The 20,144-nt window shown below is 43.0% G+C and overlaps 1 protein-coding gene across 1 annotated transcript; it reads right to left on the bottom strand.

Annotated features, from left to right (window-relative positions):
* Positions 1–2,270: 2,270 nt before the first annotated feature.
* Positions 2,271–15,654, bottom strand: LOC127336363 (uncharacterized). Its single transcript, XM_051363171.2, has 14 exons — positions 15,293–15,654; positions 13,283–13,819; positions 12,053–13,183; positions 11,524–11,848; positions 10,556–10,811; positions 10,241–10,457; positions 9,409–9,758; positions 8,761–9,261; positions 7,027–8,227; positions 6,563–6,916; positions 6,004–6,241; positions 3,193–5,759; positions 2,969–3,096; positions 2,271–2,759 (listed from the first exon to the last, which is right to left on the bottom strand). The coding sequence occupies exons 1-14, from the start codon at positions 15,371–15,373 to the stop codon at positions 2,450–2,452; spliced, it is 8,196 nt and encodes a 2,731-aa protein (XP_051219131.1). The 5' UTR covers positions 15,374–15,654; the 3' UTR covers positions 2,271–2,449.
* Positions 15,655–20,144: the final 4,490 nt, after the last annotated feature.

Below are 20,144 nucleotides of genomic sequence, written 5' to 3'. Positions count from 1 at the left end.
TTGAATGCTTCATGGGAGTTCTTAAGCACTATGTTAGGAGTTGAGCATGCCCAGAGGGAAGCATCGTCGAGGGCTATGTAGCCAAAGAGTTTGTTGAGTTCTGCCATGATAACATGGCACGTCTTGACCCGCTAGGTGTGCCTAGGTCTGTCCATGAGGGGAATCTCACTAGCGTCGGAACGAGTGGAAAGGTCAAGTTCAGGCCAACTAGCACTGAATATTCGTACACATATTTTACTGTGATGAACCACATGAAAGAAATCACTCCGTACATGGAAAAACACATTATCGTTCTACGATCAATGCATCCACGTCGACGTTCGGTTAACCAACTCCACATTTCGCATTTCAACACCTGGTTCACTAATCAACTACGTGATGTTGAAGCAATAGATCCCATAGTTGCTACTCTAACGAGAGGCCCTACATGGGAGGTCAGAAAATTCCAGGTGTACAAAATTAGCGGGTACACATTTGCTATGAGGAAAAAAGATAGCACAACAACAACGCAAAATACTGGCGTATGCTTAGAAGCATTGGAAGAAAATGAAGAAATTAAACAAGTCTACTATGGATACATAGAAGAGATTTGAGAGCTAGACTATGTGAATTTCAAATTTCCATTGTTCCGTTATTGTTGGGTTCAAAAGAATCAAGTGAATCCAAATAACAATAGACATACTAGCATGAACCTTGATCGTTTAGCTTACAAGAACGAGCCACTCATATCAGCTAACCTGGTTCATCAAGTCTTCTATAGTCAACCCGAAGAAAAGAGACACGTAGTTATGCCATCAAAAAGGAGTATCATCGGTGTGGACGGCGTGATCTCTCCGGGAAGATTACAACAATATCAGTGATACTCCTGGCCCTTCCTGCTCGCTTGAGACAAGAGGCCAAGATGAGGTTCTTCCGGAATCGTCACACATTCGTGATCAACATCTGGAAGCATCAAAGCCTTTTTTTATGGAGGGAGTGTTACTAAGAGATTATCTCGCCTGGATCCTGGAGCACGCATCACTTTTTTTTTTCTTCATTCCCCGGTCATCCAAATTCATAACATAGTTTTCTTGAGCTTTAAGCCCATGAAAAGCATGTCTGCAGTTTTACTGAAGGTGATTTAGACTTAGCTATGTGATTTTAAGCATGTGTGGAGTTATGAACATCTCTGATTCATGTAAAACATGTGGGTTGTGAATTATGGTGTATACCTACTTAGTTACATCACTGTGTCTTTGTGAATTGCTAATACTATGATCACATTATTCTACCGGTATACATATGTTAGTAGATAATAGTTGTTCGGAAGGTTGGTATTGGTCGGATGTTAGTTCATATACTTAACCTTCTCTCTTTGTTGATTATAAGATGACCATGTTTTGGACAGTTATGTTTCAGGTTTTAGCAATGTTGTTTCAATGATCATCATAACATAGCAATTCCACAACCCCAAAAATGATCTAATAAAAAAAATTACATTACCTCATCGCATCTAATTTGCCTTGAATTTCACAATGATGCTTACGACTGTGCTGGCGACAATATAGAGTATTGACATTTGACCGGGGTGAAGCATGAACGAAGGTATATATGATAGGTGTGATTCTAAATCCTCTACATCTGTACGCAGATCACTAGTTTGAATAATACTATAACTCAATGACTTAAATATCTTATCAAACACTCGAACAAGATCGAGGCATTGATGCCGGAAAAAATTCTCTGGGCTGGGCCGCAACGTGCTTCTCCTGGGCCCCTTCTAGGATTTTGACACCTAATACTTGCACGCATCCCAAAATAGATTCCAAGACAACTCAGGGCTAACTAAGTTCCACCATCTTCCTCTTTAGATGGTGCGTCGACAAGGGAAGTCTTTTTAGAGTTGTTGATCATCGAAGTCATTCAGCGCCGGTCAAGACACAACCTTGTTAGTTAGCTTAGGACAAGCTATTTCTTATTGTACGTGTGTTTTGTTGGTGGTGGCTGTCTTCAAGCTAGTCGGTGTGAAGTTATTGCTACACTAGTAGTATTTTTGTACTTAAACCTCTAGTACTCTAAAAAGAAGACTCATGTTACTATGCACATTGATTTTCAAACCAGAGTTTTAGCGAGATGAGTCTTAGTATTTGCCCATACACATTTTAACCACTAGTACATACGCTTGTACCTAGTTTCAACTTTCCATTTCGACCAAGTTAAGCCAAAACTAGTTCAGTTGGTTCTTAAAAATACTTCAGAACGGTCACAACTCAAAAAGAAGAACCAAGACATGGTCTAAATCCTTCCTTGAAGCGTAGCCATTGTAATCGCTCAGCTTAATGCACCCCAAAAGGCAACCGCATAAGCCTTCAGTACGTCACAGCGAAAGCAGCTCTTGCTATCCGTTAGCTTTACAGTCATGGGTTACACAAAAGTTTCACACGACGGGCAGGACTATAGCCACAGCAGCTCACTTCCTGCCACGGCCCTTAGCCTTTTTGGATTTCTTCTTGCTCTTCTGCTTCTGTGTCGTCTTTGTCGAGGTTGAGGCAGCCCCAGCCACTCCTTCGTTGTCATCTTCATCGTCTGAACATTCAGCCTGTCTGTGCCCTCCGTCAGTGTGCGACTGGACAACTGCTGCAGCACCATTGCTCCTTTCACCTTCTTTCATGGATGCCTTTTGAGAATGCAGAAACCTGATGATCGCTTGCAGCTTGTTCTCGCCATCAAGCCATACTGAGTACAGATTCTGAAGAGTCGGAGAGGCTATTTTCTCCTTCCTGTTGATGACAACAAGTTTTGACAGAGATGATAAATTTTCAGAAGACCATGGGGATAACCTAGTCATGTTTACACTATATATATGGTACACATCATGCAGAAAAGAGGGACGGCGAGTTTCAATTCATATTTGTCCATCAGTTTCAATACAGCATATGCACTGCCATTATGAAAATTTAGAGTGGGTGCTATTTTAACATTTGCTTACCTGGCAGAACGTTCCTCAAACTCACTACAGACGTGCCTGACCTCTTCCAGCAGATGTGCATGAAAGCCTGTTTGCTCCAGCCATGGAAGGGCGCTTCTAAGGAATTGAAGAACAATCCTTGCATCTTTCTGCATAAAATAGCTTTTTTAGAATAACTTGCAACTGCGAAGCACCGGGACAAACAGAAAGGTAAGAAAGCAAACATTACAGCATATCAAACTCACCTGGACTTGCTTATTGACTTGAAAATTCTCAAACTTCTCCCAGAAAGGAGTATTCTCGTCACTTAAATCTATTTCACATGTGCTCTCCATAGTATTACCTCGTACAGCCTTAGGAATCTTTCCAGAAGTAACATTGTTGCCATCAGATTTTTCTGGCAATGGAGTCTCTTGCTTTGCAGAGCTTGGTTCTTCAGGACGCAGAAGAGCCATTACCTTGGGAACATCAGATATATCCGCCTTGCTAATCATATAAGCATCTACATTTCGACAGATTGTTTGGCCTTTGGGTGAACCGATAATCACCATATCATCTCCGATTGCGGCAAGTGCATCAGCAAGCACTTTTATGAAGTTGCCTGGTGTGCGATTCCTCATTTGCAAAGCATGTACAATCTTCTGAGAGAACTCCAAAGGTAAATCCTTGAAGACTTCACACCTCAGAAGGTTATTTGTGACCTCATAGCAACTACCCAGAGAAAGGGTAAGGATCAGTGGATAAAGTGTGATAACTAGTCTCAGGAGGACTGGTTTGTACGAACTACTAGAAGACGTTGTTGAAGTCTTCTGTACCCATTCCTGGAGACTCTGCTTGTTCATCAAGATGCCCAGAATTGTCTGATATATGAAACGCCCTGATGACAATGCCAAACGCTCAAGTTCGGCATCTGGGCTGGAATCGGATAGCACGGAGCTGTCAAGGTAGACCTTGCTGGTACGGCATTCCAGCATATTGAGCAACAAAGATTTCGTGCAGCATATAAAATCCTTCTGTAGTAAATATGATGAAGCCAAGAAACCGAGGCACTCCATAAGACCCACAAAGCACATTGGGGATATGTAGTCTACTTCATCCTTCCACTTCACATTGAAGGTAAAATCAAGAGCAACCCTATAGTTCATGATCAAGGAGGATCTATCAAGACCACTGTCAAGGAATTTCTTCAAAGAACGGAAAAATTCAGCCCACTCAGAACTATTGTCCAGGTACTTTAGTAGTCTTGAAACTAGTGCATTGTCCAATCGTGCTGCATGGAGCACAAGCATGGTAATTCTCCCTAAATGCCCATAAGTCAAATTTTTATTTGTTGGCCGAAGATTTGCACCAAGGGAATCAGCAATCAAACCATATGCTGCTGGTGAGTCGAGTAAACGCAATAGGCTCCTCGATGTTCCATCTCTCCACACAAGAAAAACTAACTCAAAGAAGCGACGCTCACAGAGAACAAAAAAGCTTCTTAACTTCATGGAACTTTTTGGCAGACTGAACTCTGGTTCTTCCAAAAACTTTGCTATCTCATTTATAAAAAGGATAGTTTTCACCAGGGAATACGAAGATGCCGGCTTTGGAGGAATTTGAACAATGGACTCCAACTTCTTAAGTACACTCAAACCAACAGTAGAGAGCTCATTCATCCAGAAATACTGTGCACATGAATGACACTGGGAAGCATCCAATAAACATCGGTTGCCATCTTGCTGCAAAGAATTTCTTCCAGCATTAGAAATCCAACTCGAGTTCATGTTAAGCACCAAATATCGGTCAGCATCGCCATCTTTTCTCAACCCGAAGTACTTGGCCGAGAGATTTCCATGATTTTTTAATTCTGGATCATCAGTGTGGCGAAGATGAGACAGTACTTTAATTATGATCGACTTCCAGTGATTCCAGATATACAACAGAGTTTGGGGTGATATCTGGTTGCAAGCCAGCAAATCAATACAGCTATTTTCATCTTCAGATTCTGGGCCTAATTCCAAATTGTATCCAGAGGCTCGAGACTGGAGATGAATATCAAGAATCAAACGGGAAGCAATAAGTTCAACTAACAAGATTGTACACTTTCTGCCCTCAAGCAAAGTGCAAGTTAAATGTGCAAGAGACTTATTCGCATCTGACAGTGCATCAGCTTCCAGGCAAACAAAAGAGTAGAAGCTCTCAGAGACCTTCTCGGCCATCTCTTTGGCTCTTGCGAGCAACTGTTCCTTCTCTGTATATCTTCTGGGCGGCCACCCTCTACCATTTGAAGACCACAGGGAGTCTACAACAATATGGAGGAGGAGAAGCCTTGTTGCTTCCTCATATAAGTCTGCCTTCTCGAGCATGTCTACCTCAAGTAAGACATCTCCTTTATGCTTTGCTATAGCTGCAGCTTCTAGAAAATTACCCATTTCCATCTCTAAGCTCATTAGTTCATCAACAAGATTCCTAGAGTTAAGGAATGTTCGTACATGATCCATAGAGCTGAAAGCTTTAACAAAAGGCATCATCTGCTTTATGTCACCATGCTCAAAATAATGTTGAGCACAGTTATCCAGATACTTCTTTCTAACTGCAGAAACCTCCAAGGATTTTGAATTCTCAAGAGAATGTTCCTCTTCCAACTGTTGCATAAACTGCAAGCCCAGATTGAATAACCGTTTTCCTTTCGAGCACATGGAGAAACACTTGGTGTAACATTTAGCTTTGAAGTACACTTCAGCTGCCTCCGGCCAGCATTCAGCTCTAGCAAAACAGTCACCAGCATCCTCAAGTCTAGAATTACCACACTTTTGCATATAGACCATACCTATGGCAAACACAATGTTTAGTCAGATAGAGCTTCGTAGAGTGTGAGGTAAAACTATACATATGAAAGCTAAAATTTAGCATGTATGCAATTTAAGTGATATCATTTTGAACCAATGTTTTGAAATTTGATGGCATTTACTTCTATAGCAACTCTTTAAAAACAACTTGTCATTTGTAAAACATTATGGAATGATGAAGTCACAAAGTATGATACAGCTTGGAATCGAGGAAAGTTGGCAGACCTGCTCTTTTGCAGTCACCTAATTTGATATAGCACATAGCAGCTTTCTCATGCATGCCTATGGACTCGTAGATCTCTGATGCTGTTTGCAGTGAAGCCTTGCCCAACTCCAAATTTGAGGAGATGACACGGTCAGCAGTTGATACAAGTCCGGCAGCTCTTGCCCACTTCTCTCTGTATGGATCACCAGCCTTTTCGAAACACATAGTAGCCATCTCGAATTGTCCTTCATTAAATAACTACAAAAGGCAAAGGTAAAGATAAGTACTCCCTCTGATTCATATTATTTGCCACTAGTGTGGATGTACCTAGAACCAAAATATGTCTAGATACATCTATATTAGTTGCAACTAATATGGGTCGGGGTACATAAAAACTGTAAGTAGGTGCGCCCCGTGACCTAACAAAGAATTTGTCTGCTAGAACAATTGTGAGATAAAAGAAATAACCATGAATTCCACGAGATGAAAAATAGAAAAAGAATAACTCACTAGGCAACATAATGCATAACACGAAAATTAAAAACGGCTTTCCAGACCAACAAGTAAAAGGTATCGAACCTTGGTTCCCCGTAACCTCCAATCATCACTGCTGCTCCCTTTCTGCATTGCCTGAATGAGGGAAGAATCAAGTAATCTAACTTCCACAAGGCAGAGCTTCTTCCAGTAGTCAAACATTGGTCGACAATAATCGTCTGTATTTTCACATATCCACAGTCTTTGCCTAGTGCGCGTGATTGCAACATAGAGTTGCTTTAGCTCTGAACAGAGAAGACAATGCTTGCTTCTGTCAAAATCCGGATGAGAGATCTCCTCGGAGTGTGCTATAATATCTTTATCTTTCATGTAGCCATACAAAACTCTCCATTTGTTTCTTAATGGCGACGAACCAAAAAAGTTGTACAACAGCACATCCTACATAATATCTCTAAAATAAGTATACTCCAACATTTTGGAACAGCATGTTTACAATTAAAATATTTTGCAAAATGAACACAGATGAAAATGAATTTATAGGCGCATACCTGAAACTCAAGGCCCTTACATTCAACAATAGTCAACACAAGAGCTTGTTTACCAACAAGATCAATGATTTGTTTTCTGGTAGCATCATCACGAACCAATATGACTTGCTCAGCACCAAACCCATGCAGGTTACCATGTTTACTTTTGCTTTCTCCAAAAATAGTCATAATCGCATTTTCATCATTATCAGACTCCAGAAGCACAGGAGCTTCTCCATATACAAGTCCAGTCTCTGGATTAAGCTTGTCAACACTTGATGGGAAAAAGAAGTACAGAAGGCTCATGATACTATGTGCCATGCGGAGGATACCACAATGTGTGCGGAAATTTTGAGACAGTTGGAACATATCAGAGAGATGGACTTTCTTTCCATGTTTAGGTCCTTGATTAAAAGCTTCATTTTCTGCCAGGAATGCAGTATAAAAAAGTGAACGGATATCCTCAAACCTGAAATCGATACCCCTTGCTATAGTCTGTGCAGTGTCGCCAGCAAAAAGGAAGCCTTCCTTGATGTTTCTGCAGACATACTTAAGAAGTGCTATCTGTGTCATGGTGAGATCCTGTACCTCATCTATGTAAACAAAATCAACCATATCTCCACTGTAGCCCTCGGATAAAAGGCTACTGTGAAGACTATTGACAAAATCTGACAAATCAAACTCCCTGGCACTGCATTTCATACCCTCATATTCAAGGAATAAATCGTAAATTCTATCTCTTTTCTCACTGTTTAAAGATGAAAATCTTTTATCTGAGAGCATCACATAATCTTGTCTTCCCAGTTTGCCAGTATAAGGCCTGCTTGCTTGATATGCATCTTTTATATGAGAAATTATTTCAGTGAAGACAGTGGACGCATCAAATTTCTTGGTGAGGTCTGCATTAAAACGAGGCCAGTAGAAAGTAGCAAATTTCTCATAGGTAACTTCCTTCAATTCAATAAAAGTTTGCACTGCACGAGATTTTGTATGGCCTCTCTCAATACTAGACTTCATTTCACCATAAAACGCATCAAAAAATGATGTCCGACGTGTTCCATCAAGCATCATCAAGAACTTGCGATATGTTATAGTAAGAGGATAGTGCTCATGAGGTAGATCACAAAAATTGTCAGGAATTTCTGTAAACTCTTGCAGGTCATCCATGATGTCATGCATGTGAAGAATGCTAGCCTGATCAGAGACATCGCCAGCGCCAAATCTATGAAGAGTCAAAATAAATTGGAATTAATATGAGGATCCTTGTTGGTATAAATCATAAAATAAAGAAAGGATATATTTTTTCACAGAAATCACTGAACCAGCTTGCAATGTACAAAAAAAAAATTAAGAGCAGCAAGCATTTCTCAGTTAGCTAATCGTTTGGACGCCTAGCCCAGCTGCATTCAAGGCCTAATCTGCAGAGTGGTGCTCACAGTTTGTCTTCCCCTTTAAAACAAAAACTACTGGGGTAGTTGCTATATGCATAGTGTATTTTTATAGTTCTCGAAAATATATTTCAAAGAGAAAATGCACTTAAGACGGATAAAAACAATCACCCTTCAAAAGGGTATGACAGAGGGTCTAAGGAATCGCAGGTTACAGATAACAGTAGAGCGAAGTATAGTGAAAAAGTATTTAAGCCAACTAGTGCACACATTTCTATAAACTTTCAAATAGCTATATGAAAATCATTTACAAAATGGTACAAATATGTAATACTTATAAAAAAGGGGTCCAATTCAAAAGACCTACCTTTTAAGCTTGCAGATGTGATTTTTTATGGCTGAACATAACTTTGGGCTTACAGTGATGAACACTTGTTTCACAAAACTTTCTTCTCCATTCCTCAGTGGCACAGATAAATCAGCTCCATCAAAATTTAGACCTTGGGATGCAATCAATGACTGTTGCTCTTTTTGAATCAATTTCATTGTCAATACAGTGGTTTTTCCGGTGCCCGACCTCCCAAGTATAAAACTTGTGAAAGGAAATTGGATTATTACACGCTCTTCATCAGTTAGTTCAAAAGGGATGTCAATTTCAGACCCATCAGTAGCTGTCAACAAATGCTTTGCCACCCCAGATGATAAAGAGTAGAACTTCATCAGCAAGAAGCTTTCGCTAACTTTTGAATTCTCCATGGCATGTGATGTATCCACGATACCATGCTCTTCCTGAGCATCAACTTTACAATCTTTTCTATAGCGAATAATATCATGCTCAACATCCCAAACCACAGGAACCTCCAATTTCCTGTTATCCACAACAAAAGGAGGGCAAACATTAGAAAAATGTCAACAGGCAGTTTACTTGTGGGCATGGGAACTATTTACAAACAGTTCATCTCAAAGCATAAAGGGAAAAAATTAATCCACCAGAGTAACAATAAAGAACTCATACCCCAGTGTCTGAACTCTCCTGCAGTGATCCAGGCAATCATCCGTGTACATGGAGAACAGATTCTCGAGACGTTGAATAGTTCTTGCAAGATTTTGCTGCGATAGTAGGTCCCAAATTCTTATTATCTGGAAATACCTTCTTTCGGTTTTTTCCACGTCAGTACTCCAAACAAGATACAGGTCTCTGACTTTATATACTTTTGCGAGATGAGAAACACCTGGTATATCAAGGTTCTTAACTGTTGTCCTCCAACCAGCCCCAAGTCTGATAAGTTTTTGGAGTACTTCCCTCCTGAGCTGTGGTGATTTTAGTTTGGTGAAAGACTTTCTGAACTCGTCACTAAGAATGACCTGTTGAATTTACGAATAAAAAAATAGAACCTGAGAAGAAGCGTATCCAAGAAAAATGAAAGAATAGTATGTTCTTCAAGAAAACTAGAAGGTTCACAAGATGGTATACGTACTCTATAGAAAAAAAAAACCATAGCAATTAACAGAGTATGGTACAAAGTAGCACATGTCAAGAAAATCTTAATTACAAACCTTTCACAGTCGAATTACAGAGCAAATAGCCTAGCAGAGAGGCAGAGACAAGCAAACCACATACACATTCCCAAAAAGTAAAGATACATCTATTCATCAATACACACATCACCTTACAGAACGAAGTGTATATTCAGTAAACCCTAACTCCCTGACAAGCATGAGTCTCATAAGAGTATAAGACACATGTATATACATGTGATTTGTTCTGGGTAATTTAAGTGCAGCGGCATATTAAAAAAACAAGAAAGTATGTTCAAAGTCAAACTGGCCAAAACCATGGCACCTACCTTCCATCTAGTATTGCTGAATACCGCTGAGTCGGCATTAAGAAGATCATCAAGTTCATCAAGCTCTTGCTTTACTTGCAGAATCAACTTACAGATGGCTGCGTCATTAGTTGCATTGAAAACACAATTACGTCTCTCTGCATCAGCAACAAGATCTGTCCATTCGGTTCCACTTTTATACAGTGTATGAGCATTCCCAACAATCCAAAGACAGTGCCTGCATGAAATAAAGCATCCATTAAATGGTCTATACCACCAATCGGACATACTTTCAACAGCAACTAACAAAGGCCCGCAAAAGAAATTGATGCGCACCTTGCTCTAGTAAGAGCAACATTTGTTCTTTGGTTATCAGCAAGAAATCCAACAACTCCTCTCCCATTGGATCTAACAGTTGATAGTATTATTATATCATCCTCTTCTCCTTGGAAACCATCAATGGACTTCACCCGCACATGAAAGCCATCACATGTATCGTATTTTTTGCCAAGTCGACTTTTAATTGCATCAACTTGAGCATTATATGGAGAGACCACGCCGATGCTGAGCCCTTGGCCTGTCCTTCTACAAGCTGCAGAAAAAACTATAGTGTTACTGATCTTGAGGGGTAAGGCTATGGAAAGAATTTTCTTTCAGCACATTTAAGTTCATTTTGCATCACCAAATAATTGACATATCACTGCTTTTCCGCTCTGAAGATAAAAGAAATTACTAAAAATGGGTACATGCAGTGGCCGGCGACTCTAATATAGCATGATGTTTCATCTTTCATGTAATCTACTTTATGTTCTCCTTTTTCTAAATAATAATGTAACATTTTCTACTGAACAGGGCAGCAAAATTGAAATCTCATAAAGCCAGGGAGAAATGTAAAACAACTCATCTTTTTAATGCAATGAAACGTAAAAATCTTCTGCTTTTTCTCGAAAAAAAAATCCAGATTGATGCAATTACCATATCATGAGTTACACGTATATAAAACTGGACTCTTGAACATAGATTAGTGTAGTGAACAGGAAACTCAAATCCGCAACTAGTTGCGGGTGCAACCCATTATTTTTATGACACTTCCAAGTTTCAAAAAAATGTGAACTAAAATATTCGCACTCTGAACATTCACACTCGTAGTGAACACATTCCTACCAATGAAGTTTATGCAGTAAGCAGTAAAAGGAAGGAAGACCATGTCAGCTTCTGAAAGTCCCATGTTATAATAGCCATATAGCTTCATAAAAAAAGTAGAAAGGAATTAAGGAAAAGGACAGAGTTCAGTGTCGACATACATTTAAAGATGGTATGGATTAGGTGCAAAACGACAGCAACTTCAACCATGTTTCTCCGACTGTTTCCTGTGCCCTCTTTGTCTTCCCTTCCATCACTGACATTTATAAACGTGTAGGTGCCAAAAGGGAGGCATGTGTAATCCTTACTATAACTAGAAGACAGGACATTGGGACCATCCAAAATCTTCTTATCATAAAACTGAGCATTTGGAAATAAGCTGATACAAGGATTCATGCGATACTGTATATTCAACAAATGTTTTTCAAATTTTAGCATAACCAATCTCCCATAAAGACTTGTCCCAAATCCAACTTCTTTGCATACCTGGAAATAAACAATAAAAGTTAAGAATTAAGATTATAAAAAACAGATCAACAACAAAGGAACACAACAGAAAAATATGGCGTTCACAATTTTCCAAGAAAAACATGTTGTGGCATTTCATTACAAAAAGTTTATCTTGTTGATAAATAGACCAGTGACTAAGAAATGAAACAAGACAGTACAAAGAAGGAGACAAAACCTTACTTTGCTTTTAACCATTGAGCTCAGCTGACAGTCATCTCCTACCAAAACAACATGCTTCACCCAATGCAGACGTAGTGGGATCACCAATTCACACTCCCGCACTTGAGCAGCCTCGTCAACAATTAATACATCAAGGGGTGCAATCTCCATGTGATGTAACCGATACGAGCTAGAGACAGTACAGAAAAGAAGTGTTGCATTACGTAGGCAGTAGCTCTGGATCCAGTTTTTGTCTACTCCAGTGGGTAAATTAAGTGAGTGTAGCAGATCTTTAAGCAATTTAAGGCATGTAGACCTTGCTCCATCCAGTTCCTTCTCAATAGAAGATATAGGCTGTGGACAAACAGAGTTTTCAGTTGACAGACAACCAAGGCCCCTTCTCAAGCCCTCATCGGTCAATTCTACGTCGCACAGGAGAGCACCAAATTTTTTCAGCATATTAAGCAATGTAGATATATTTATGACATTATCAGGAGAAAAGCAAAATCCAGGAAGGTGAACCCACAAATTCATTATGCATCTTTCAAGAGCTATTGCTGTCGCATGAAATTCCTTCTTTATGAAGTCCAGAAAGCACACTGGGTCAATTTTGCCAGCATCCTCAAGAAGCAAATCATACCGTGAAGCACAGTCTTCAAAAAAGGATACCACTGAAGCTATTCTGTACTTCCATCCAGACAATGATGAAAAGCATTCCACAAGTTCATCGACACGAAAATCCAAGAAAACATCCTGAAGATCGTCAGTCATGTCCATGTTAGACCTGCTTCCAAATAGCAAGATATCTCCGAGAGAAACAGGTAGACCATTGTCCTCATTGAAAGCCTTCAAGTTTTCAAGGAAACGAGTGCAAACACCAACAACAGCAACATTTGTGGGAGCACAGGTAAGAGTTCTGCATTTCAAACGCGCCAAAACCCACAGCAGAGTGCTAACGGTCTTGGTCTTTCCAGTACCTGGTGGACCCCAAATAAGCTTCATGAGGTTCACATGCCTACATTGTACAGCTGAGATAACAGATTCAATAGCATCCATTTGTGATCGGTTAAGCTTAATCGACAGTAGTTGCTCTGTGAAAGAAGCCAAACAGCCTCCATCCTGTTTGACACAGATACCACACACATCCTCAACCTGCAACGGAGCCAAAGCTAAGAAAGTTAGGTACCGCACATATTTATAATGGTAATGAAAATAGCAAGTAAAACTACGTGGGCAGTGATGTCAACTTACCAAATTTGTTGGGGTTAAGAGCGACTTGATTACTGTGAAATTGCCGTTCATGTGTGTATCTAAGGTGAGTGCTTTCCATATTCGCATGTTTGTCGTGATATTATTGAGAAATATTGCATGCTTGAGTTTATTCAAGTCTTCTTCCAAACCAACATCCTTTGTAACTTTGACTCTGAAGCCCTTCTGGTATTCATCATCCATAGAAACCTCAGTAACCATTGCCAAGCAATATGTGACACCATGGCGGTTTAAGTCCTCTGCAGCTTCAGGCTTCATGCTAGACAAGATAAATATGTCACCATTCCTTGCAGCATAAGCCTCAGTAGAAAAACCAGCCTCATTGTCCCAGAAGTCCACATCCATTAAGTATGAACCAGATTTCCCCGCAACCTCCATGGAAAGTATTTTTGAGGAGGGTGCTTCCCTGATGAGTTCAAGGCATGAGCATAGATCTGACCTTGTTTCCTCAATCAGAGGCACACGATACGATCCGAGATAGTGATCAAGTGACTTGAAGTTGCAGGGAATAGTCTCAATCTGAACAGAAACAAAAGAGAAGATGTTATAAATGTAACATGATTATAGCTACTAGCAAAAGATAGCACAAAAATGGCATGTAATCAATGCAAACAGAAAAGCTATCTGGTCACTATCATTTACCGCAAAAACAAGCAAAGATCAATGCAGGGCTTAAGCTGCTCATATCATATAATCATCATAAGGAGATTACTACCGTACTCAATCACAGGCATAATTTGCCACAGCAAGGTAATTTATAACTTGTGCCACCAAATTGTACAACATCACAACATGTAACGCTAGGATACATGACTTGTACTCCCTCCGGTCGGGTTAAATCGACGCGGATGGGAGCCCAAACTAGCTTACTGTTTGAGTAGAGCCGCGTCGATTAAATAGGTCCGGAGGTAGTACATCCCCCAACAGCCATTTAGAAGTTGCAGCGCTATCATCTAAAGGTTTTTCATGGAACAAGACATGCTAGATACAGTTAAAACACTTGTGAAATGATGGTGCATCACAAATGAGTGTGTCATTCTTCTCGAACAGTAATGGGCACCTCCAACAGTAACACAAAATCATGCATATAACACTCTGGCATCAACGGTGACATGTAATTTCCTGCCTTTCATGTACCAGCACCAAGTGTGCAACAGTTATGGCGCTACAATGACTGTCGGCTCAAAACAAGGCACTCATCACATGACTCTTGCACACTTGGCATCTCCCAACAGGCATTCAACACTAAACGGGGCACAAAAACATTTCCCAAATGATGGTGCGCCATGGGCACAGCAACTCCATCATCAGAAGTACAGTAGTACAAAATTGTGCATAGCATCTAGTTAAAGCCCAAATCAGTCACGCATGTATGGCACCAACAGCTAGCAGCATGTAATTTCCTGACTGCCATGTATCACCACCAAGTGTGCAGCAAGTACTATGTCACTATACAATGATTAGAAACACAAAACAAGGCATTCAGCAGCACATGCCAGTCGCGCTTCCCTGAGACCCTGACACGTTAGCAGAAACCGCGCCCCCTAAACCCTAGCTCACGGACTGAACCGCGCATCCAGAGCACCATCATCCAACAGACCAACTTGGATTTGACATGGAAATGGAAGCCAACAACGCCACAACGACGCGCTAAACGATTAACTAAAAAAAAAGTGGCCGGATTTAAGCGCGCGCGAGAAGAACCTAGCGCGCGCGCGCGCGCGCACGCGTGCGTGCGTACACGTCGCTAGCCCGGAGCCCGAACACGCGCGCGCGCAAGGCACAGATTCGCCGCGCCGCGACCGCACGAATCATCGTCGTCGGGAAGTAGCAAGCGGTTTAGCCGATCACGCATCGGAGGAGCCCGTACCGTGCGTGCGCGCAGATTCGAAAAAAATGGGGGTCGCGGCGGCGCGACGCGCACGAAGCATCATCACCCGGAAGTGCTAGCGGCGGCGGCGGGGAAAGGAGGGGAACCGATCGATGACGCACCTTGTCCCTGTAGAGGGCGTGGTCGGTGATGTCGGGGAGCGACCAGGAGAGCACGACGTCGTCCAAATCCATCTCCCCCATGCCGCGGCACGGCCGAGGGCTCGCCCTCTCCGCGCGCCCCGCCTCGTCCCGCGCCCTAGCCGCGGGTCACGCGCGCGCGCCGGAGCGAGCAGGCGGCATTCGCGAGGGGGTCTCCGCCGTCTCGTGGAGGAGTCGCTTCTGGACAAGGCGGCGGCGGTGGTGGTGCGGGGAAAAGCAGAGGAGGGAGCGATCAACTTGGAGGAGGGGAAATGGGGACGGGACGGGATTACTGCTCTGCTGCTGCAGCACTGCGCAGAAATCCTTTGCGTGCGTCTAGAGGAGGCTAGAGGGAGAGGGAGGGCTTTGGGGGTTCTAGCCTAGGGGCTGCGTTGGGAGACGGGCCCTGTCCCGCAGTGACCGTCGCGGTGAAAGGGGTTGGGGGAGTGGCGGGCCCCGCTTTCGTCGCGGTACGCACGGTAAAAGCTGGACGGTAAAATATACGGGGCAGGAGAGGACGCGTCGTCTCGGCATGGTCGTCGACAGCCTCGCTTTTCCCTCTGCTCTTTCCACAGTCTTTGTTTCTTTCACCATTGCGGAGGGAGGCTGTGCTGTGCGTGGCCGGCGACCGGTCAATGGTCATGGAGGATCAACAATGGCAACGGCATTTTCTTCCGCACTGGAATTGCCGTATTCCCGGTATACATGTGTTGTCCAATACACTTGATTTCTCGTATGTTTGACAACCTTCACGTACTGTGGAATCTGTCTAGGGCTTGTTTGGTACAGACTAATTTTAAATTTTACTAGATACTCAAGCACATATGATTACTCTTGACAACTCAAGAACTCACACATCTTTATTGGATAACTAAACGAACGTCCGGGACGCCGTCATGGAGCCAACCCCGCAGGGATGGTGATAACTGGAACCCGAGGTTCTACATAATCTGAATCAAAACTAGACTAAACCTAACCCTAGCCGCCCCACTCCTTATATGAGGGAAGGGTGGCCGGCCAGCCCCTATTGGGCTGGGGCGCCCACTTATGGGCCAAGCCCTAGTTGGGTTGGACAAGCCCAATCCCAACAGACACACTAAAAACCCTAATTTGGCCCACCACATGACCTGGCTACATTATTTCCTACGATACAATAATAATGGTACAACCTTAGACTTAATCCTCGTATCAATGGTTGTCCTAGTGTATCAAGCCTGAATATCCATATCATTCTCCCCTTCTTCAAGAAGCGTTGTCCCCAACGCGTGAGGGTCTGCTAGAAAAAGGGTAATCAGATAAGAACATCTCCGATCTTCATCCTCAAACCTCGTCAGTCTTCCACACCTCATCCTCCCTCTTGACTAGCTTGACTTGACCTTGGCGCCCTTTGGTCTTCGACGCCATCAACATGCTTGAGACACAGGCATCCTCCAAATACAAACTGAAAGTGCACCATGCATACCACCCAAGACACACAGAACAAACTCATGCACGCCATAGATCCAAATAAGCTGAACACACCCGAGTATGCACCCTTCTAAACACCAATGTCGTCCTTCTTGAAGAGCAAACTTTCTTCCCTTCCGCGACGAACAAACAACAGCAGCATAGCAGCGCTGCAGGTCTGGACGCCAGTAGTGCCGGACTGCACGCTGAAACAACCGGCCATGGGTCCGGTCCGACCGGCCTGGAAACCGGTTCAACCGGTCTGGCGCCCGGTTCGGTCGGCCCGTGGACCGGCCCGTCCGGTCTGGGGCCCGGTTGGCCGGCCTGGTTGACCGGGTAACTGGGCGTTAGCCCCTGGACCTGTGCCCGGTTAGCACCAGTGCTGGGCCCAGTTTGGACCGGTCCGCCCCGGCCTAGGAGCCGGTCCGGCCGGCTGTGGAGCCGGGTAAGCCGGTCAGATGGCCGGTCCGCCGGTCGTGGCGCCGGCCGCCCGACGGATCCGACCGTCTTCTTCGCGATTTTCCCTGCCGCGGCAGAAAATCCTGTCGTGGCAGAGATTCTGCAGCACTTTTCTTCCTCTCCCTTGCAGCCACCACCTCCGCATGAAACGAAGGCCTCTGGAACTTGACTCTGCCGCCCACTTCCTCCTCCTTGATCTTCACCAACAGCATGGCGGCGACGTACCCAATGGTAGCCACAGCTATCGAGCAGAAACAACTGAACAACAAACCAATCTGCACCGTGATCAACCTAGCAATCTGATACCACATGATGAGGATTAAGTTTCCCGATCTTTCACGATGCACCTTGTTGATCCATAGGAACGATAGATCTTGAACTCCCTTGACAGATTCAAGGATACTCAAGCACATATGATTACTCTTGACAACTCAAGAACTCACATATCTTTATTGGATAACTAGACGAACGTCCGAGACGCCGTCATGGAGCCAACCCCGCATGGATGGTGATAACTGGAACCCGAGGTTCTACATGATCTGAATCAAAACTAGACTAAACCTAACCCTAGCCGCCCCACCTCCTTATATGAGGGGAAGGGTGTCCGGCCAGCCCCTATTGGGCTGGGGCACCCACTTATGGGCCTAGCCCTAGTTGGGTTGGACAAGCCCAATCCCAACAGACACACTAAAAACCCTAAGTTGGCCCACCACATGACTTGGCTACATTATTTCCTAATAACAATGCTACGGTACAATAATAATGGTACAACCTTAGTGATAAGGGATTAACTTATCAATGCCTACAAGTTGTAGACTAGGGTTTTAGTCGGAAGTAGAGGGCAAGTAGATCTCGAAGGTTTCAGCCGAAAAGTGCTCGACGATATGAAAACTAGGGTTTTGTGAGACAATGAATCGATGCTTTCTTTGTCCCTCGACTCCCCCTTATATAGGAGGCGGAGCCGAGGGATTCGTAATACACAAGTTACAGAGTCCGGGAAGGTTTCCAACTCATCCCGCAAGATTACAAGTATTATTTCCTAATACAACTCTAGCTTTCCTTAATAGTAACGTGGGCTTCCGATTCTTCTTATTCTTCGAGTCGTGGGCCTTCAGTAAACCCCGGGTACCATCTTCGGCAGACCCATTGGGGATGCCTATGTCAGTAGCCCCCGAGATTTTGCTTGAATCGCAGAATCAGGGAAAATCTCCAACTTTATATTCACTCAACAGCTCTGCCGAATTTTATCACATATCTTTAGATACGTAATTATATATTGTACAGGGATAATGGTAGTTGGGGCTAGTTCATCTGACGGATCAGGTACTAGTTAACTGCTCTAGTGGCAATCCGCAAAAACCTACTTCAAGATCACGTCCCTGGACATGATCTCGGGATACTGGTGTAAACTTCGACAGGTGCCGCTTAAGGTCTTACCATTTTGTCGAGTCCCAGTCATATTTTATCGGGTACCTAACGCGTCCGTTAGGATTTTTCTTCGTATTTGTTGATACGGAAAAAAGTAGCAAACCGACGTCAAAGACGGCGCCACGCCACTCAGAACGGATCTGGGGTCTTACCTTCGCAAAATTTTGCGGCATTCAGAGATTGTTCGCAACTTTGGCGCTCTGAGAATATATTGTCGAGTGCTTTTTTGGCTGTTGGAATAGCACATTTTATTGAGTCAACGGATGACTTATATTGCCCTCCCGATGGGAGTATATGTAGAGTTATTTATATAACTCGAAATATGATCACCTTTTCTTCTTCCTTCTCTCTCTCTTTTTTTATAATTTCATCGGGAACGCGAACAGCGTTCCCGATGGGAGTAGCCCCCGAGGCTACAGCCAAGGACTTGTACTTGGGTGTAGGCTCAACTCCTTACGTTGCTATATTTTCCTTCTTTCTCGAAGTTTTCATATATATCGGGTGCGCGACCAGCGCTCCCGATGGGAGTAGCCCCCGAGGCTATGAGCAAATGCTTGTATTTGATCATAGGCTCTCGTCATTTCTATTTTTTCATTCTCGAGTTTTTCATTGTTTCAAAGTAGCCCCCGAGCATTTGATCAAAAACTTGTATTTGACCAAAGGCTCTCGGAATAATCAATAATCTTCTGTTGTCGCCATTCTTATGAAGCTGCATAGCCGAGATTTTCTCTTGCCAAGGTGACATCATTGCTGACGATAGCCACGATCACTGTATCGGGAAAACGCGAGAACTACGCTCTCTCTGCCTTGCGGGCCCAAATTCCTCATCAAGTTGACACGTCGTGCAAGTGGGGGGGGGGCACGTCCTTCACTTCTCCTGGCGCACGCACTGTAGCGCATGTTCCTTCCCTTCTCAGTGAAATTTCGTTTTTACCCCTTGTCCACGTGTACACCATCTATCTCACAATTTCTCCATCCAACGGTGCGTCGATTCACCGCACCTCTACTTAAGGTCGTCGTCTTCCTCCTTCCACACTTTCGCTCGCACCGCTCCTCTGCTCTCCTCTGCAAAATCTGAAGGAGATATGCCCAAGAGGCAATAATAAAAGTGGTTATTATATATCTTTATGTTTATGATAAATGTTTATATATCATGCTATAATTGTATTAACCGAAACATTTGTACATGTGTGATATGTAGACAACAAAGAGTCCCTAGTATGCCTCTTAACTAGCTTGTTGATTAATGGATGATTAGTTTCATAATCATGAACATTGGATGTTATTAATATCAAGGTTATATCATTATATGAATGATGTAATGGACACACCCAATTAAGCATAGCATAAGATCACGTCATTAAGTTATTTGCTATAAGCTTTCAATACATAGTTATCTAGTCCTTATGACCATGAGATCATGTAAATCACTTATACCGGAAAGGTACTTTGATTACACCAAACGCCACTGCGTAAATGGGTGGTTATAAAGGTGGGATTA

Source organism: Lolium perenne, chromosome 2 (assembly GCF_019359855.2).
Source record: "Lolium perenne isolate Kyuss_39 chromosome 2, Kyuss_2.0, whole genome shotgun sequence".
NCBI classification, from domain to species: domain Eukaryota; kingdom Viridiplantae; phylum Streptophyta; class Magnoliopsida; order Poales; family Poaceae; genus Lolium; species Lolium perenne.
This window is presented reverse-complemented; position numbering and strand designations above follow the sequence as displayed.